We start from the raw sequence: 21,595 nt of genomic DNA, 5'->3' as shown, positions 1-21,595 counted from the left end.
GAATTTGGGGTTTTCAAAAACTGTAAGCCATGATCATCAAGATTATAACAAATAAAGCCTTGACATATCTCACTTTGCATGTACTGAGTTTATATCACGTGTTAGTTTCACATTTGAAGTTGAATTGCTGACTTGAATGAACTTTTGAACAATATTCTAATTTTTTGAGTTTCACCTGTATGTGCACTATTTCTGGGAGTGTGGTTGTTTCTTTACATTGGGTCTAAAGAGCGTAGTGATTGCCATGTTCTATATTCAAAGGGTGATAATAACCTCTCAGTTATATTGTCACACAGCTTGTGCTTGCCAGAGAGAGAAAATGAAGTTCACAGTAGGAAGAGGTGTTGCAAGCCCGCATGTAAATGGTCTCCAAGGGCTCCCAGGAAATACAATGATCTAAGGAATTTGCATTTAGTCAGAGGTATATTGTTCCTGCAGAAACATACTGAAGTTTAAACAAACTAATTGGTAACTATGTAACAGTATGTCACATCTTAATTGAAACAAGTAGCTAAAATAAATAGAGTGGCTACCATTTTCTTTGATTAACTTTACCTGTTTTTCTGTGAGGATGACTCTGCCCAGCAGCTGGTCCTCCAGTCCTCTCATGGTGACAGTGAAGTCAATGATGGAGGTGCGAGCACTGATTTCTGGGGTGTAAGCCGGATTAGGCAGCTTGGTGGTCACATATAGCCTAAAACCCTTCATCACATCCACCTCTTTGTCACCCACTTTCACCTGCAAAAGGAAAACAGAGTATCAAAGACACATACTCATTTACAGTTAGAATATTGACTTTATTATCAGCACAATACCAAAAATAAAGAGCATATAAAATACCTATACATATACAATATATAAAGATCAAAAGCACATGTACAGTAAAAAGCAATTTGTGGAGGGAAGTTTTCTTTTTACTGCATTTATTTGTCTTGATTATTCAAATCCTTCCTAAACCACTTTAAGAAGACAAATAACAACACAGTCACACATTTGTCATGTCAGTCAGTCATTTACGCAAAAGCCACAATTTAAAAAAAACAACTTATGAATAGGCCAACTGACAGAAACACTTCCTGTGTGTTTCCATTCATGTGCACATGTATGTGGATATATGCTTGTGTTTGCTCTGATCAGCGTTTAATTACTCATGACAGTATAACTTCTAATTATCCATCTGCCGGTTTTTCCCTGGAGCTGTTGTCTGCAGACACCTTCAATTCGTCCTCACACCAAGATATTAATAGAAATTACAGCTTTTCAGGAAAGGGTGGGAGAGAGAGGTACGAGGGAGAGCATAAACACCTCTACTCAGGCCTCTTAGGTAGTCGAGAGACTTCTGGTTGAATATGTTGTCTGCATCGAAGATATGCTTACTTGCAATCACCATAAGGTGTGAGTGTGAGCACGTTTTCCTGCAGTTGTACTTTAGGTTCAATGCATGTGTGCTTGTTTGATGTATGCGTGAGACAGAGGGAGGCAGCTGCTGCTGTGTCAGCTGCTGAATAACCAGCATCAGCCAGAGCCACGAGTTGAGAGGCGATAATGAGAGAGAGAGAGAGAGAGAGAGAGAGAGAGAGAGAGAGAGAGAGAAATGCCTGTAAGCAGACTTAAACTCTGCCTCTTTCTCACAACCTAATACAATCTGTATAGTTTTATTTATATATATAAAAAAAAAAAAATATATATATATATATATATATATATATTTGTGTTTGAGCTGGAGTGAGACAGAGTGGGAAGTAAAAAGCCATCCTTGTGATATACAGTACGACAATAAATTCACAAATAATGCATTTCCGCTAAGCTCTTAATTGTGTTTTGTGGAAATTGTTTCTCAAATCTTTACAAGCAAGACAGAAAAGACACATTTATGTGTGCAATAAAAATGCTTTTTGGAAAGCTCAAACCAATTTATTGACAGAAAGACCAATTTAGAGTTTCTTGTCACGTGCAATTCTGTATTTCCTGTAATACACAGAATTAACATTCAAAGCTTGCTTCAGGGATGTCATTTTGGCTAATAAAATGCAGACAAAATAATAACCATTCAAACCATTCTCTGCAATTTCCCAAATTAAAAATATCTCACTCCAACAGAACATTACATAAAAGATATCTAACAGGGAGGGGGATCAATATTGGATTTCACTTCTCATCAACAGGAAATGTAGTTTCTTGAAGCCAGTGAGACTCTAAAGAACAATACTGTAATTTTGTTTAATGGCCTACACTCTCATTATGAACTCATTAGACTTGCCATGGTAGAAATCACTTTGAGTGCGGCTACATATTAAATGCAGGAACATCATGTTTGTCTATTAGATTTAATTTGAAATGATTTTAAGTGCTAATTAAATGACCTCACTAATGGTGATATTTAGGGGCTGATTATGGCCTGGATATTAACATTTTCTTCTCATCTCACACTTAGCTGCTAAAAAATACAACACCACTACTTGAACAAGGCACAGAAAAAAAAACTGTGTACTTCGTCGTCGTCGTCTCCCGCTTATCCGGATCCGGGTCGCGGGGGCAGCAGCCTCAGCAAAGAGGTCCAGACGGCCCTCTCCCCAGCCACTTCCACCAGTTCCTCCGGGAGAATCCCGAGGCGTTCCAACGCCAGCCGAGAGATATAATCTCTCCAGCGTGTCCTTGGTCGGCCCCGAGGCCTCCTCCCGGTGGGACATGCCCGAAACACCTCCCCGGGGAGGCGTCCAGGAGGCATCCTCACCAGATGCCCGAACCACCTGGCACTGGCTCCTCTCGACATGGAGGAGCAGCGGCTCTACTCCGAGTCCCTCCCGGATGACCGAGCTCCTCGCCCTATCTCTAAGGCTGAGCCCGGCCACCCTGCGGAGGAAACTCATTTCGGCCGCTTGTATTCGCGATCTCGTTCTTTCGGTCATTACCCAAAGCTCATGACCATAGGTGAGGATCGGAACGTAGATCGACCGGAAAATCGAGAGCTTCGCCTTCCGGCTTAGCTCCCTCTTCCCCACAACGGACCGATTCAGCGCCCGCATCACTACTGACACCGCCCCAATCCGCCTGTCGATCTCCCGCTCCATCCTACCCTCACTCGTGAACAAGATCGCGAGATACTTAAACTCCTCCACCTGAGGCAGAGCCTCCCCCCCCCCCCCCCCCCCCCCCGACCCGGAGCGGGCAATCCACCCGTTTCCGGCTGAGAACCATGGCCTCAGACTTGGAGGTGCTGATCTTCATGCCAGCCGCTTCACACTCGGCCGCGAACCGCCCCAGCGAGAGCTGAAGGTCAGCGCTCGATGAAGCTAAGAGGACCACATCACCCGCAAAAAGCAGAGACGAGATCCTCCCGCCACCGAACCCAAACCCGTCCACCACCCGGCTGCGCCTAGAAATTCTGTCCATAAAAGTTATGAACAGAACCGGTGACAAAGGGGCAGCCCTGGCGGAGTCCAACCCTCACCGGGAACAGGTCCGACTTACTGCCGGCTACGCGAACCAGACTCACACTCCTTTGGTACAGGGACTTAATGGCCGCTAACAAGGGGCCATCCACCCCATACTCCCGGAGCGCCCCCCACAGGGAGCCCCTGGGAACACGGTCGTAAGCTTTCTCCAAATCCACAAAACACATGTGGACTGGATTGGCAAACTCCCATGACCCCCTCCAGCACCCTAGCGAGGGTAAAGAGCTGGTCCACAGTTCCACGCCCAGGACGAAAACCACATTGCTCCTCATCGATCTGAGGTTCAAGTATCGACCGGACCCTCTTTTCCAGTACCCTGGCATAGACCTTACCAAGGAGGCTGAGGAGTGCAATTCCCCGGTAGTTGGAACACACCCTCTGGTCTCCCTTCTTAAAGATGGGGACCACCACCCCGGTTTGCCACTCCAGGGGCACTGCCCCCGATGTCCACGCAATGTTGAAGAGGCGTGTCAACCAAGACAGTCCTACAACATCCAGAGCCTTGAGATACCCAGGGCGGATCTCATCAACCCCCGGGGCTCCGCCACCGCGCAGTTGTTTCACTACCTCGGCGACTTCTGCCCCGGAGATTAGACCATCCATCCCCAGGTCTCTTGGCTCTGTTTCCTCCATGGAATACGTGTTGGTGGGATTGAGGAGCTCCTTAAAGTATGCCTTCCACCGTCCGACTATATCCTCAGTTGATGTCAGCAGTTCCCCGCCCCCACTGTAAACAGTGTGAGCGAGTTGCCGCCTTCCTCCCCTGAGGCGCCGGACGGTTTGCCAAAACCTTTTTGGAGCCGAACGATAGTCTTCCTCCATTGTCTCACCGAACTCCTCCCACGCCCGAGTTTTTGCCTCAGCAACTGCCGCGGCTGCACCCCGCTTGGCCCGCCGGTACCAGTCAGCTGATTCCGGAGACCCACAGGCCAACCAGTAGGCCTCCTTCTTCAGCCTGAGGGCTTCCCCCACCCCTGGTGTCCACCAGCGGGTACGGGGGTTACCGCCACGACTGGTCCCAGCTACCTTGCGGCCGCAGCTTGCAACAGCCGCCTCAACAATAGCAGAGCGGAACAAGGCCCATTCGGACTCAATGTCCCCCACCGCCCTCGGGACGCGATCGAAGCTCTGCCGGAGGTGTGTGTTGAAAATCATCTTGACGGGTTCTTCCGCCAGGCTTTCCCAGCAGACCCTCACAACCCGTTTGGGCCTGCCAGGTCTGCGCGGCGTCTTCCCCCGCCATCTGATCCAACTCATCACCAGGTGGTGGTCGGTTGACAACTCTGCTCCTCTCTTCACCCGAGTGTCCAAAACATGCGGCCGCAGGTCTGATGATACGACTACAAAGTCGATCATAGACTAGAAAAACTGTGTACTTGACTTACATAAACTTACAAATAGAACCTCATCAGTGAATCATCTGAATCATCTTAATTTTCTAACAACAATTTTACAGCAGTAACTATCTGTCTAGGTAATTATTGAGTTCAATCCATATGGCAAGACAAAATGTCTGTAACATGTCTGATATTTTTAAGTGTCAATAAACAAAACAAAAGTAAATCCTTGACTATGTTTATGAACAAGCATCTAAAGTGTCAGTAACACTCAACTAGAGAAAGAAAAATTGAAGTTTTTAGTATTTCAATAAACAACAGCAGTAAAAAAAATGTGTTTCTCTACTTAACCTTGCTCTAAGTTGTAAAATAAATTTCCCTGGTTACTGGTGGGTTTTAAAAAGATACCTACAGTAATGAGTCAAAAGAGACCACAATTTGCTACAGTATAAAACCCTTTTAAAAGAGTTAGTGCAGCTGAACTTCTCTAAATTGAACAAAAAAGTGGAAAACATGAAATCAATTATACCACAGACCCAGAAAAATAGGAAATAGGAAGGAATGATTCTGTACAGTCACTGAGTCTGCACACAATAAAACACACACTGTGAGTGACCAAGCTCACTGAGCACATTTTAATCTGTCCCCAGACAGTTAACATGATTTGGGTCAGGTGCTCCAGCTGGCATGATTAAAGAAACCAAAGACCATCTCCACCTCCAGCCAACACAACCCATGGTCTGCACTGCCAGTGAACAGGCTTGTTTTCCCCTTTGTGAGCTAATCAACCTGCATCAGTACAGGTGTGACAGCTGGCATAGTAGGACGGAACTGGCCCCAAAGTCCCATCGTGCCTCTGACCAGCACTCAAAACACACCAGTCCATTTCACACGCCTCTAAACAAGGTAAAAAAAAAAAAAAAAAGAAATCTGGTACACAAAGATCTTAGGATGGTTATATCTGCCATGTTACCTTGTAAGTGGAGCCAGTTTTGATGAAGTTTTTCTCCAGGATGTTGTCGAGTGCAGGGTCCAACTCCTCCCCTACGTCCTCAATCAAAAGGGGATGCCCGAGAGACAGACTATCCTCCAGGTGGTTCTTGAAGTACTTATGGTTCAGTGAGGTGATCTAAGACAGAAAAATTAACCTCTAGTTAATAGATGGATTTAAAAATGGCATTTGTGTGATCTCAATCTGGAATGCAGTTGGCAGCTGGAAGCCACTGCCCCTTTGAAGGAATCAATGCTCCCATTGAGGGAAATCTCAAATGTTTTGTGTAACACAGAAGTAAATATGTGTTGATTTTAAAATATAATCACCTCAACAGCAGTCACATTTGTTTCCAACAGACTGATGCCAGACTAGTGAGCTAATCACTCAATTAAAAAAAAACGGAAAGTGAGGAGGATCTGATTCTGTTGAGGAGAGGGATACATTTGACTTCTCGCTCATTCCCTCCTTCTCCTAAGCTACAAAGGCCAGCCTCTGTCTGGGAATTGTGACAATCCAAACTAATAATACATCACTTAAGATTTTTAGAAAACCATATATTTAAAAAAAAAAAAATACAGTTGGTCTAATGAGGTGACTTGTGGAAGGGCTTTAAACCCGCTGCTTAGGGGAATGCGTCTTCAGGAAACTCATAATGGGATCGCAGAATGCATTCACTCGGCTGAGAGATTGCCCCTAACAGGGCCACTGACCTTGGCTGGTCTTATTACGCCAGCAGAATTTTGCGAAGGAAAAGCATGTTGAACAATGGAAAGGACTAGAGGGCAAAAACAACACTACAGAATCTGAGGATCTAGGAGTATTACAACAAGCAATGTGAAGATTTTAGAGGCTGCTGAAAATCAAAATCTCACATTACGAAGCTGGAAGCTACATATTAATTTGGTAGCCATGAAAAGTAATGACATTGATATTCTGACTTAAGGTTGGTGTAGCTGAGTTGAACATGTTATTTATGATCTACTATTCCGTTTAATGTCATTTTTTGGCAATTCTACACTATAACAAAAATAATGAAAACACAGAAACAGTAACTTGACACACTGCAGGCCATCAGTGGCTTTTGGAAATTATATTGTGAAAAGATGATTATGCAACATAATTAATTGACCCACCAGAGTGCTGCTGCTGTTCTTGTATTTTCATTGCTATGCCCTCATCATACATTACAGAATGTAGCAGCAAACACGTCACATACAGTGGCTGCATAAGTATTCAGACTCTTCATTTTTTCATACTTTTTTGTGCTTTAGATTTAATTCTAAAAGGAAAAAATACTCACTAACCCAATATGACAAACTGAAAACCTATCTTCAGACATTTTTGCAAATTTAGTAAAAATCAAACTGAAATCTTGCATTTCCAAATGTTTCAGGACCTTTATTTAGTACTTTGTACGTGTAATTCAATTTGCAACAGACTCCAGTCAAGAGACACATATCAATGATAAATAAAGCACACAGTTCGCACCTAATCACAGTTTGTAGTGTCACAGCAAAGAATCTGAATATTTTTGTAAATAAGAGATTACCGTTTGTGTTGTTTGAATTAATTAAAAAATATTTATACAAACATGCTTTCACTTTTTTAATTATGAGTTTTTTAGTGTCGATTGATGGGCAAAAGGGCAACACAATAAACAACAATACAAAGAGTGCAAAAATGAAAAAAAAAAAATCCCAAACCTGCAGCTCATTCCTGGTTTCCTTGTTCTTAATCCAGATTTTTCCTTGCGTCTGTGGGTCAATAAGGAGGGGGAAGCGGGCAGCTTTGGTGACAATGATGCCATTCTGAATAGAAAGGTCATCACTGGGGAGCCCCTATGAGATGACAAACAAATGACTGGTGAGGCTCAATCCGTGTGTTTACTTAAGCAAATGCCACCTAATTCAAATGCATATAACTAATCTGTTTTTTTCTACAGTGCTATTTCATTTAGCAGCAGCACACATTGATACGATAAACACATTTATCGTGTAAAGAATGAAATAAGTCAGTGAACTGCAATCTATATATACCATGTCTAGGTAATATGTTTCATACAGAAAAGGTCAAGTTTCTTTAACTTCAGATATTCTCCAGGTAGGGTTTTTGGTGATTATGCTGATGTTTTTGTGTAAACACAAACACTGCTTATCTACTAATCACCTATCCAAGGAAATAGATCAGCAACATACAGTATAAATCACATACTGTGTATACAACGTCAATATGGACTAAAAATATTTCTTTAGTTGATTTGATCAGTAGTTGTTACCAAAGAAGATCACTGACCTGTAGGTTCCATTCGCTAACAGTGGGTGCATCTATGAGCAGTTCAGTTAGATTGAGATTGTTGCCAAATGGGATGCAACGCTGCTTCAACTCCCACTGCCAGTCACTCAGTAGGAGATTACGAAACTCCTGATTGAAGGGGCCGGAGTAAGAGAGGAATGCTGTGGCTAGAAGAACATCACCTGGAATAAGGAGACAAAGCTGTCATTGAACATATTGTTGAAAGTACTGTACTCCATGGGCTTGTAATTTAATAGTAACTTCTTGTTTGTTTAATTAATCATCTGACAGAAATGCTGTCAAATCATGCCTTATACATCCAAACAACATTTCTAAAAAATCTGTTATCAATGATAAAACATTGATTATTCAGTTTCAGATACATCTCTCTGATGTCAACATTTTTTGACCAACAGTTAAGTTTAGGAATAAGCTTTGAAACCCACCGACAAGGCGTTTGGTTTGGGCAGCAAACTCTTTGCTCTGCTCTGTCCATCTCTCCTTCTCGCCAGCGAGACCGCTGATGAGACTGGACGCTGTCTGCATTTTGTGTCTGCAGCGCTCAGCATCCTCCAGCAGTGTCTGATGGGAAGAGAGGGCAGATAAACAGGTCAGTGGGTTGATGTGTCCAACTTGCTCTTCATCAATCCATCTAACCCTCATTCAACCAGTCATTTTCTGTATGTCTACATATTTATAGCAATCTCAGTTCTGTGTATAAAGACACAGTGCATGTTCACATCAGTACTGAAATTCCTCCATGTGCCTCAGTACAAAGACATGCAGGTTAGGTTAATTTAAACTCTCTGAATGTTGTCTGTCTGTATGTCTTAGCCTACCTCTACCATGCTGGGTTAGGCTTGCATCAGCTCAATAGATGGATGGATGCATATGTTTGCATTTTCTGTTTGTACGTTTGTCCTATGTCAATTCCCAAATAATCTTTCTTTTAAAAAGTATCGCCAAAGATCACTGGCACCTCTAAGCTATTTATCACAATTATCTCTATCAGTTGTGCACTGTCAATAATATGGTTGTTTGTCTAATAGACTGCCTAACAGCCATTGTCTGAGCCTCAAATGCTTGCAACGAGGCCGTCGATCTCGCTTTTGGCCCCTAGAGATGAACAGCTCTGCGTCCTAATCACAAAATTATGAAAAGAGTCAACTTGGGCTGTCCAGATTTCCTAATCAGGGAGTGTTGACGCAAATACTGTTCCATTTACATGTTATTTGTCACAGAACACATAGTACTGATGTTGAAAAACACAAACACAGTAGACACAATTGACAGTCTATCACTGATGTTAGCGGCATTCATTTAAAAAGCGGCACTAGGGTAACTCAGGTTGAGTAATTTTTCCGTTTCCATGTTTTGTTGCAGGTTATCACAGGTCTTCCGGCTGTGTTTTAAAGAGTTGATTTCTGGGAATTCAGTTTACAGGCTCATCTATTTTATTTAAAAAAAAAAAAAAGGAGCAGCTCATTTGATGTGCTGAGATTTTGTTAAAACACTATATTATGATGGTAGGATGTTCAATCATGAGCAGCAAGTTAAGGCTTTCTACCCTACCTTCAAGAAGCACAGCTTGGTCATAAATAGCATGGTTGCATGTCTCTCAGGACAGCATAAGATTAAGAAATGTATATTTTTTAACAAACAGACACAGGTAAAGACACTACTTACAGACTTTTATTAATCTTAATTAAGGTCATAATTTAATGTTCACTTTGTTCAACATTTTTTCCACTCATGAACAATATGCTTTAACTTAGAAACTTACTGCTGCTGTAAAAGGACAGGAGTAAGCTGAGATAGAGAATAAAATATCATTGTTCCAGGAAATCATGAACTGAATCAATAAAGCACAAAGACAGTTGTGCCAGCCATATAAAGGTAAGTGAATTACGAAAGAAAATGGGATCACCAGTTTGGATCCAGGCTCAGCAGTGCAATGTCATGTGCTATTAAAACTCAGCTAAGCATATTAATATTGTAATTCCTCAGTATATTAGAGGCGTCAGTGGAACAGTACAACACTAGATGTCCAGTTGTAGGAGCTGTTATCTGATATTAATTCATTTTAATACATTTTTTAAAAGAGAAAAAGTCACTGAAATGTCACCAGTTTGTGCAAGGTAGCTCATATCGTAAGTATTTATTACATTTACATTAAATAAACGATGATGCTATAAAGCTCCAGGTGTAGAAGCGGCAGCACCCATTAAATAATTCATATCACATCTGTTCAGATCACATGATCCAATTATTGTTTCAGTTGTCTTTCGAGCACATACTGTTCCTGTTTTGTGTGGTAACCTGATTTATTTATGTGTTTCAAGGAGGGTAAATAAAACTATTGACCTGTTTCTCCATCATGGCCTTTTCATACTCCCCCTGTACCACATCCAGCTCTGCCTGCTTGGCATCCAGCTCAGCCTGAGCCTTCTGAAGGTCCACATTAGCTATGGCCAGACGATTCTGCTGCACAGCCAAGTTAGCCTAATAAAGAAGGGAAGAGGGAGAGAGAGAGCGAGACAAAGGGATATGTGATTCCTTTATTGCAAAAGCCTGCAGGGGTCATGGTCAGTTCACAGAGAGATAGGAGGAGAGAAAAGACAAAAGAAAGGAAAGAGCAGATGAGGTGAACATATGGAGGATTTGACAGAAAAAGAGAAATGTGTTAGGAATGAGTGTTTTATCTGAAGAAAAATTGGGACAGTTCTGTCTAGAGAGCAAAAACAAACAAATAAATTTAAAACGTTATTTAAAAAAAGGATTGGAGGTAAAAATGTAGAAAATACATCTTTTTAGATTTTGGAACTGTAAAGATGTGTCACAGGCGCAGATGTAGGGACTAAGAGCTTGAGTAGTCAAACTGGAGATGCAAGAACAGAGCTTTACAGGAGAAAATGGGGGCAATAGATAGAAACTGGAAATAAACAGTGGTAAAGGGGTGATGAGAAGGGCAAGGGAGGAGGAAAGGGAAGCTGAGGACGAGCAAGGAAAAGCAGAAAGGATATTTTCTGGGTAGAGCTGGGGCTGTGGAGAAAGCACTGCAAGACATTTAGAAACACAGATTTGGAGAAAAGTTGTGAGTATGTATAAGTGTTTGTGTGTCTGACTGCGTTTGGGTGGCCTGTAGAAGACGAAATCTGGAGTATTCATTTAATATTAATTGAGAGGACCATCCCTGCCTGTCTTTCTGCCTGCCTGTCTGTCTAACTGTATCTCTGTCTGGCAGCGTGGCTGGCCAGCTTAAAAGGAAGCTACCACTGAGCTGGAAACCAAAAAATCAATTTGCCAGGCTGTGTTCCACACGAAAGCAAAAGGTCAGGATCAAAGAGGAGAGGCAGAGAGTTCTCATGGAGGTTGTACAGAATAAGGGAAAAACATAATGTATGTGCATGTGTGTGCATGTGTGTAAAAGAGAGAGAAAGAGAAGATGTGAAAAAGGATCAGGACAGAGCAGAAACATAAAGGTGCAAATAAAATGGAGAAAAGTGGCAGAGGTCGAAATAAGTAGGAAAATGAGACCTGGAAAAAAGGAGGGATTTAAACGTAAAAAGGAACAATACAATGACTGAAGGGCAAGCAGAGGTGATCATCAGGCAAAGTTCTAGCGAACACAATCAAAAAGTATAACTACATTCTAGTTGAACCTTTTAAATTATTGTAATGCATCAGACATCCAGACTGCAGTGGCAGGAAGACAAACTAGAAAAAAAGGACTTGGGACATTTGCATGAAATCACTGGCTGTAGCAAACAGGTGAAAACACCTATGAACTGGTGAAATATACTATAGCTTATAATGTTGCTTTTTCTAGACATAATCCCAGTACTCTGAGCATGTGTATTAATCAAGGGTTTGGTGTGCAGTGTTTGGTGTGTAGCTCTGCACCATTTTCTGCTGTCAGCATGTGTATATGGAATTAACACTGAAGTGCCAGTGCATAGAAGCATTTAATTAGTGCAGCTTGAATGTAAAAAAAAAAAGACGTCAGTCACTTCGATATTAACAGAACCTTTACTGTAGAAATCAGTATATCTCATTTCATTTTGTTGTAGAAAAGCTGAGTTTCAAAAGCTCATTCATAATTAAGCTAATTCATAAGTCAAACCTTGACATTGGTTTGACTTTGTAAATTTAATCTTTTGCTGATGTAAGAGCCTGATTTTCATATTCAATATTATTATGATTATTACTACTAAATGAAGATGAGGAAGTTATTATCTTAAAATAAGTTTTCTGATGTTCACCCACACACACACCAACCAAACTCTTAATTCACCCTACAGAGAGTAATCTAAATTGCCGGACACCAATTAATATGATTAAATTGAAATTGGCCCTGGGAACTTGACTCGAGATGCACCCAATTTTATTTTTATTTAATTTCAAAGCCTAATTTTCTCTTTGTCTGTCAGTCTAAATTCTTTGGGGTACTTCTATTACCTACATCATCAGCAAATTGTTTCTGCCAAAGTGTGGGGATATGAATAAATCCTTTCATATCAGAGACAGTCTGTTCTGTTTCTGTAGCCCAGGGTTTCTCTGCAGAAAAACAACCGCTCTGCTCCACAGTAAGTGTTCCTGAATAATCAGAGTGGAAGAGTAGGAGGCCATGGACTTTGCCCAGTGTCTGCATGTGCAAGCGTGCATATCTGTGTGTGCGTATCTGTGTGTGTATGTGTGTGTGTGTGTGTGTACACACTGGTGTTATTTGTGTTTGTTGATGTGATGACAGGTGCATCATAATGTGTGTAAGGGGACATTTAAGTGGATGACATAAGTCTGCTTATGTAAAGTGGATTTTACAGCAGATAATTTCAATCATCTATGGGTCCACGCAACCAATAACAACTTCACTTGAAGTATTTTTATATTCCAATTTTAATGCCATATACTGTCTACAGCAGTTCTGTTTCATCTTCTGCTGCATCACTGTGCTGGATCTGTATGTTACCTTCAAGGGTAAGACCTCCTTGTTGATGGAGAAGAAGGAGGCCATGGCTTTTGTCCAAGATGCAAGGCCGGCCACATTGCCACACACCCTCTTGGCTGTTTCAATGTTGTAGTCGGGCATGTCAAAATAAGGCTGCAGCAGCTCTACCATTTCCTCATTAATGGTGTCTTTGGGGAATTGCTGCAAGGCAGATAGAGGGGGAGAAAACATGGAAGGGCAGAGGGGAGAGAAGAGAATTTTCTAAATTAAAAAAAGGACCTGGACTTTTTCAGTCAATATAAAAAGAATATGGGCTATGGATTAATCACACATGTAACTCCCCTGTTACTTAAAAATAATGACTGTAAGAGAAATGATGAAGATACACAGATGAATTTTGACTATGTGACATAAAGATAGAGGAGGGGAACAGCTAGTACAGGTATCTGCAATAAATGAGAGACGAGTTGTGAGAGTGAGACAGAGTGTAAGTATAAAAAAAGAAACAGGGCAGAGAAGTTCGGATGCAGATATGAGGGACAGATGAATCCAAGAGGAACAGAAAAAAAAAAAAATATGGAGAGAAGAGTGGGTGACTTAAAAAGGTAAGGAAGCAAAAAGAAAAAATATAAGATACAGAGGTACACAGGTAAGATAAAAGACCTGGTGCAGTGGTGTTGGGTGACAAGAGATGACATAGAAGTAGCAGGAAAAACGATATGAGAGAGATGACATAGAAGTAGCAGGAAAAACGATGTGTGAGAGAGAGAGAGAGAGAGAGAGAGAGAGAGAGAGAGAGAGAGAGAGAGAGAGAGAGAGAGAGAGAGCAACAATGACAGGGATGTAAAATTGGAACAAGTTGATGATCTAAGAAGAGCTGTGGACTGTTGTGGATTCAAATTTGCTTATTATTTTACTGGGCCAAACCTGTATTTCTGATCTCTTGAGCCAATATGTACAAGAGTATACACAAGTTTTATTAATATTGTTATTGTTACAAACAGTAAAATACAGCATTTGTAACATCTGAGAAAAAGGATAAGTTACACTGGGATGTTATTGAAGAGTGTAATGCTGATATTTCCTGAAATTATTTTATTTTGGTTAGTACCCACCAACATAAGATTTTAGCCTTATGTTTTCTGATTTCATTTTACAAAACAAATTTGATGGAAGGTCTGGTCTTTCAGTAATGCATGTACAACAATTTTACCTTTCCATCTTCTATATGGTAAATAACTCTACGATATATATATCACCCAAATCGTATGGTTTATAGCATATGTGAGCAAGCCCTCTGCAGCATCTACACCTTACTTCAATCTCAACTGTATAAAGTGGACATTAGCGAGCGTACCTGCAGACTGCCCAGGAAGTTTCCAGCTGTCATTAGTTTCAAGGACTCTTGCCATGACGGCGTGTTGCAGTTCTTCTCTGGGTCAATCTTTACTGTGTTGACCCGCCTCTGGAAGAGCAGCAGTACGCAGTCCATGATCCGCATGATGAGGTGAGGGGGGCGGCCGAGTGTGCGTACAGTGGCTATGTCTGATGGTTTGATTGTCTGAGTGGGTAAAGAGAGAAAAGGATTTAGACAATAAGAAAATAAGGACAACATAGGTTAACGAAGGTCTAGTCTTTAAGTGTATTTTACAGCAGAGTCAGGACACTCATAACAATAAAACAAGGAAAGCAATTACACTGGCATATTTTTCTTTCTATGTTGTAATTACTCTTTGTGCCCATCTCTGTAAATGGGAAGACAGGAAATGTGTGTGTGTGTGTGTGTGGGTGTGTGTGTGTGTGTGTGTGTGTGTGTGTGTGTGTGTGTGGGGGGGGGGGGTTAATGAGGAAAGAGAATTTAAGTTGACAAACAAATTGGATGTACACAGGGCACACAATGAGGTATAAGGAGGAGTAGAGAGAGAATAAACTGAGATGAGAAAAAAAGAATAAAGTAATTTGTTATTAATTACATCTTTCTATGACAGGACACACAATGCTGCAGTTTGACAATATAAAGCAGAGGAAGTGTGACAAGGAGAGATAGAGAGAAACAAAGAAACCATGAAGACTGAGTGTAAACTCCAACAAAATGAGAAGAGTTCTGCAAAGAGGGACAGAGCATTACCTCAAGGGACTGATTAAAATGAGAGCGAAAGCAGGAGAGTAAAAGAAAATGTCCAAGTGAGAGTTGTTTGGCTGCCTCACCTCCCCTGCCTGCTTGTCTCATCTCTTTTCCTGTTTTACTTTCCTTGTTTCTGCTCTCTTCTCTTTACGTTATTTCTCCCACCAGAGAATCAGCCAGCAGACAATCTGATCAGCAGTCAGTCTATCAGCCAAACAAGCTTTGTTCCTTTGCATGACGGCCACTACTATGTTATAGAATAGCATTGTTACCTTTGACTTTTATATATACACACACATCGCTCACACCAATACATGAGTCACATGAAAATACCATTACCCAAAAATCAGAGAAATATATTGTGATATAAGAAACTGTATTTTTCCAAACATCGTCTCTGGGTTACAGTAAGAGCACAAACTAGATGTAAATACTATTAAGAGGGTAAACTATAGAAATGACTCTAATGTGTCGTTGTGATGTGAATAACCTGCAGATGCTCATAATAAATGCCTTGGACTCACCTGCCAGCAGAGGTGAAGCAGCTTCTTGATTGAGTCGCAAAATGTCTTTAATTTTACAACCTCAGTGCACCATAGAGCGTTAAGTGACAGCTCTATTTAAAACATTCTATAGCACTTGAAAAAAACATGATCTAAAATGCATGATCATCAATCTCAACGGACTGCCCAGGGTTGCCCGTTTGTAAAAATTAAAGCTTCCATCCACAGCAGCAAGATAAAAATTCTAATCAGGGCCCTGCCGTAGTGAGATCTGTATGCATTCATCTACCCAGGAGGAGAGCTTTAATTACAGCACAGCTCCAGGCCCAGAGCACCATGCTAACTTTAGACACACCCGCTCTTACACATACACATACACCAGGGTGAGAAGGCAATAGGCAGAGCCTGCATGCACTTACAGATAGCAAGTCACAGAAGGCTCTGAGTGGTGCCCTGAAGCAACACAAAGTAAGAGAGCAAGAAAGATATTGGTGGGGGAGGTTTTAAGCAACACATAGTGAACACAATAAATTGCTCCAACTCAGTTTACTGACAATTTTGAACCCTCAGGCATCTTTTAGGGCAAACCTGTGCTCAGACATCTAGGATGGCAGAGAACATTATGAGGAGCAGTAATGCATGATACAGTAGGTTTGAATGACAGTCATTAATTTAGGTAGATGAGGCACATGAAAATAAAGCCATATTCACACTGCATACAGGAACTCATCAATACTATGTGCAGTTATAATGTATTCTTTAAATAAAACAAATATATTCACAATAATTTGTGCACGTATGCAGAATTACAGGGAATGTCCTCATGAAAATTCTTATTTCCTTTGATAATTGAAATTCTTTTTTCCCCTCTGGAAACAAAAGTAACAACAGTCTTCCTAACAGCAGCATTCCGGACAAGCTGAAAACAACATGAAGACTCCTGTAGCACCAAAGTACGGAGAGTCAGAGCAATCAGGATGAGAGGATATACAGTATATAAATACTTTGTGTGGGCAGTGCATCAATCTTCAGCTCTTGTTTTTGCTTAAGTTTATAGTTGAACCTGTACACCTGAGGGACATAAAGTTGAGGAGACACCCGGGGATCATATCATGCCAGCATGCAGTTACAGATAGTGAGTCACAGAAGGCTCTAAGTGGCGGCCTGAAGCAACACAAAGTAAGAGAGCGAGAAAAACATCAGTCGGGGAGGTATTAAGTCTAAGTCCCACACCTGCAGTGCAGCCTCTGCCTCCTCAAGAGCTGGCCGAGCAGCTTCAAGTTTCTCCTCAGCAATGGCCTTGTCAGCTGAGATGCTGTCTACAATGGCCTGGGCCTTGTCCTTCACTTTCTGCACCTCGACCTTCACTCGCTCTGCTGCCTGGGCTTTTACTGTCACCTCCTTCAACACCTGTGTATATGCACAATATATAAACGTGGCAATGAATCAATGCAATATGGACTTTTATTCCTTCTTCATTATCAACAAAACAAAAATAACATATAATCTAGTTTTTATTGTGTTATCACTATATAGACACCCCTGTATAAAACTTCAATTTCGGTTATTACTCAAAGCAAACACTCATTGACCTGAGATGTACGAGACACACAGGCATGTTGACATGGAAATGAAAGACAATAAAAATAATGATAATATATAATTTGTCTTGTTTCACACACTGCAGGAACTTCACTTAAGTAAACACTAATACAATAGATCCAAATGTATCCACTTTAAAGTCACACTAATTCCAGCAATGAACGGTTATTTACTATTTATTTTCTGCTCAATTTCTATTTTTGCATAAAACTACAACAGCACTGCCTGATTGATGCAGATTCTACTTCTACTTATTCATGCAAGGAAACATAATTAATTTCACTGCTGTTCACGTGCATCCACAAATACCTGCACATACAGCTACAGTAAATCACAAATAATCAGAATTATAAATATTCACATCCAGAAAGTACAATGCAAATACCATATTTATATACAGACAAATAATACTGTGTGACATTGCAAGTTAATTATGGACTGTGTTGCTGTTTTAATTCAAAATCTCCACTTGATTAATTCATTTTCAAATGTTAGTGAAATTCTAAGCCAACTAAAAAGGCCAAGAGTGAGAAAGCATAGAGTATGTACTGTACTTCTAGAGACACTTTCTGAACCTAAACATACACATGCATGCCCACATGTACACAGAAAAATAAATAAAATCACCCTCCTGCCTGAAACCTACCATATCAGCCTTGTCATTAGCAACCTGTAGCTCCTTCTCTTTCACCTCCAGCTCCTTGCTGAGTGCTGCTACAGACTCCGATGCCTCCTTCAGTTTCTGGAGACCTGTGTTCATCCTAAACAGGCGAAATGTTTAACATCATCACTTAAGCTGCATGCAATTCCAGCATAAATCTTCCTCCTTGCTACTATATGCCAGACTATCTAATCAGTATCTGCATGTCTACACCTGGGGTCCCTGCTTGTTGTAAATATCTACAAAACATTCAAGATGAACTACATGTCATTCTGACTGAATCTTTCATCTACTGGACACCAGGTGGTGAAAATACTTGCACATTATTTAACAGGAAAACGCTTTTCATCCTTGGTCGCTTCATACCATGTGTCTGCTCAGAATTCTAAATGTAATGATATCCTTTCAAGAGCTGCCATTAAATTTTGGAAGACTCAGGGAAAAACTGATGAGCTGACATGGGTTCAAAATCATGACAAAAGGAGCACAGCCATTTTATGTATTTCTCAGATGTGGTATGTGATTTAATGCTGTAGTTTATGCTGTATCCCCTCATCTAAAAAAAATAACTCATAACTGGTAGTTCTGGACTGCCCCCTTTGATGAACACTTACTTCATTAGGATGCATCTTAATAATGTGTCATCTGCCATAGTCAATAACTATTGACTAAGATTAGGGTCAATCTGTGATACAGTTTTTGAAAATCTGCCAGTGAAAACAGATGTTATTTTTCCAGCACATACACTAATCATGCCTAATTACTAGTGACTAGTCAAGAGTATAACTGACTTAGAGGAAGACTGTACTACAGATATAAGATTCAACAACTTTATTCATCTATCATTTATTAAACACAAGTCTTATACAATCCAACTTTAATTAACTGTAAGAGATGTAGACAGTATGTGCAACAGTTGAGGTATTGATTCCCAACCCATTTTAGCTGCTGGTTTTTGCAAACATGAAAAAAGTCACTCACCTCTGTCAGTGAATTACCATTAGAAAGTGACATGGAAAAATGTGGAAAAAGGAAAAAAGAAGGGCTCCAGTACATGCAATTGCAAACAATTCAATTATTCCTTTAAGTCTGTTTACCTGTTGGCAAGGGTCTGGACTTCAGACCTCTTCTCCTTATAGATGGACTTGTAGCCCTGAATGAAGGACAGGTAGGACTTGGGTGTGACATGGGTGGAGCGTCGGTATCTAGGTTTCAAAATAGATTACACAGGGTTAATTTCATATAATTTTAAAAAGGAGAGTCATCAGCACAATGATTGAACCTTAACTACTAACATTTAGTATAACTTTTATTTATCCTGTTACTAGTAATCAATATGACCTTTATGCTGAAAGTCTTTCAAAAAGAGATTTCTCTGGTGCACACTTGGGCCTAAAATCATATTGAAAAACACATTTTGGGCTGCCCTGGTGGCCTAGTGGTTATGGTGCTGACCATTAACAAGAATGACCCCAAATCATGGACAGCGATTGCATGTCACATCCAATCTCTCTCTCCCCTAATTTTCTGTCATCTATCTGCTATCAGCTTTCTAATAAAGTCATAGATGTAATAAAATACTATACCGCTGGAAGTAGTCCACACATTTCTCTGCCACACCATCCTGGAAGGAGCCCATGCACTGAACTACCTCACTTTTGACCTGGGGTGAACAGTCGATGTCATAGACAGACAGGAAGTGCTCTGAAACTAAAGGAAGATGGAGGAAGATGAATGACAGAGAGATGGAGAAGAAGGGAATTAATTGGAGGAAAACACACAGTGGAGAGTGAAAAATGGTTACAGAAACCAGATTGGAAATTTTAAACATATCCAACTTTATTTACCACTAAATACACTGACACACTAAGAAATTCTAACTGATTTGTTTTCCACACTGGAATTACTGTGGGACAATATGGATTACTGGCTTTTGTACATCTATTACTATAACATCTATGCCATATTCCCGATGGATTCAACAAACTGTGGAATGGAAACAGAAGGAAAGAGCAGGAGGAGATAATTGGAAAATATTGACATTTTCACAACCCATTTTCTAAAAGCAAACTGACAGTGCCTCCAACAGATGTGCTGAAAGAGATTGGTTTTTCAGGACAAAATGAGCTGCACTGATTTACAATTGCTAAGAAAAATTAAGACTTATTTTGTCTAATGTATGTGCATGAAAACTCAAATTATGATTTACAGTATATCAGTGTGATTAAAACAACGCATTAAGCAACACAACAAGATTAAGAAGAGAACAATGATAGACAACTGTAGTCATGCTGCTGGGATTTACTGCTGCAATTTCCACATTCCAGTCATCTAGACAAGACCATTTGAAAATTTCTAGTTTTGTTCTGACTTTCAGTAATTAAAGCACAAGGACAAGATAGTTAAACTGATAAATGAGTGTTATATATCCCAGTTAAATCTGACTTTACAGCATCAAGAAAAAATAAATAACAGTAGCCACTCTAAACAGAAGGTACTGTAGAATACAAGGATGAAGCACTGTAAATAATGGGCAACAAATGTTACCATTAGATAGGCAAATCATATCAATTTAAATCAAATTTGTCTGTGAAACGTACCTGCAACAAGAGCGTCCTTTGGCCAGCGACTGAACCAGTCCATAGTGCAGCCAGATATCAATGCTGGAAACTTTAATGCCCGGTTGCGGAACTTTTCTCCAACAGGTGAGAAGCACAGAACAACATGAAGATTATGTCGGACTCGGGACATGAAATACTCGTACAGGTTTTCATTGGTCGGTGGTCGCCTGGGAGACTCTCGCTTCATAACGGGGATGAGATCACTGAGGATCTCGTCAATTTCATCACGAGCAAACAAGTTGGATACCTGAGGACAGAAACACACATGTATTTATGGCATTTCTGTCACAATAATGTCTTAATTGATGATCTACCCATCTATTAGTGTGTGTGAGTATGTGTGTATATTAAAGGTGAGCAACCTTTCTACATGATAAGTTAATCTTTGTTAGTATCGGAAATATTCATTGGACTGTGTTAATTAATGGAACACAGAACTGTTTCACCTTTTTTTTTTTTTTTTTTTTTTTTTTTTTTTTTTTTTTATGTATATAGATGTTACTTTTAGTTCAGGTATAAATATAACCACTGTATGTTTAGAGTGGTAAACAATTTCAACAATAGAATTAAAACATTTTTCTATTCAACACTTTAAATACTGATGATTTTCAATTCCTATTTTGGAATTAAAAGTCCAAAAAATATATTTTATCACATACTAAACTTTCCAATTTCTCCCTCTAACTTTTGTCACCTCTGACATTTGCTTGACCTCTTAATTTCCTTGTGATTTCCCTTTATCACAAAAGTAAAGTTGATATTTAATTGCTAAGCAGCTGGTAAGTAAAACTAATGATGATGTTTACTGTGAAGCAGCTGCAGGAAATGATTGATTTATATTTTCTTAGCTTGGATAGCTGGATTTTAACTGGGAATAGAAGATGATTTAAATTAAATATGGGCTTTTTTATCTTTTGATTGGTTAGGCACAAAGCTACAAGCACTTGTTGAGGCCTCCCTCATTTTCTCTGTACTACTTAAACCTCATGGTGCAAAAAAAAAAAAAAAACTGCTGTTTGCTATCTGGGGTGTTGTAGTTAGAAGCACCATGTCTCTA

At 40.3% G+C, this 21,595-nt stretch overlaps 1 protein-coding gene across 1 annotated transcript in view; it reads right to left on the bottom strand.

Moving 5' to 3' along the window:
* The window catches only part of dnah5 (dynein, axonemal, heavy chain 5), a 96,360-nt gene that overhangs the window by 21,313 nt on the left and 53,452 nt on the right, over positions 1–21,595 (bottom strand). The window contains exons 61-73 of the mRNA XM_087174306.1: positions 20,518–20,785; positions 19,504–19,627; positions 19,015–19,122; positions 17,903–18,017; positions 16,888–17,064; positions 14,384–14,587; positions 13,048–13,227; positions 10,443–10,580; positions 8,525–8,660; positions 8,079–8,260; positions 7,490–7,624; positions 5,766–5,921; positions 556–738 (exon numbers count right to left, since the gene is read on the bottom strand). Of these exons, the coding sequence (XP_087030432.1) occupies positions 556–738; positions 5,766–5,921; positions 7,490–7,624; positions 8,079–8,260; positions 8,525–8,660; positions 10,443–10,580; positions 13,048–13,227; positions 14,384–14,587; positions 16,888–17,064; positions 17,903–18,017; positions 19,015–19,122; positions 19,504–19,627; positions 20,518–20,785 (2,106 nt within the window). The remainder of the gene's footprint in view (positions 1–555; positions 739–5,765; positions 5,922–7,489; positions 7,625–8,078; positions 8,261–8,524; positions 8,661–10,442; positions 10,581–13,047; positions 13,228–14,383; positions 14,588–16,887; positions 17,065–17,902; positions 18,018–19,014; positions 19,123–19,503; positions 19,628–20,517; positions 20,786–21,595) is intronic.

This window comes from Seriola lalandi, unplaced genomic scaffold, assembly GCF_002814215.2.
Source record: "Seriola lalandi dorsalis isolate HSWRI2012SDOR001 ecotype SW California unplaced genomic scaffold, Sedor1 jcf7180002054336, whole genome shotgun sequence".
NCBI lineage: Eukaryota > Metazoa > Chordata > Actinopteri > Carangiformes > Carangidae > Seriola > Seriola lalandi.
This window is presented reverse-complemented; position numbering and strand designations above follow the sequence as displayed.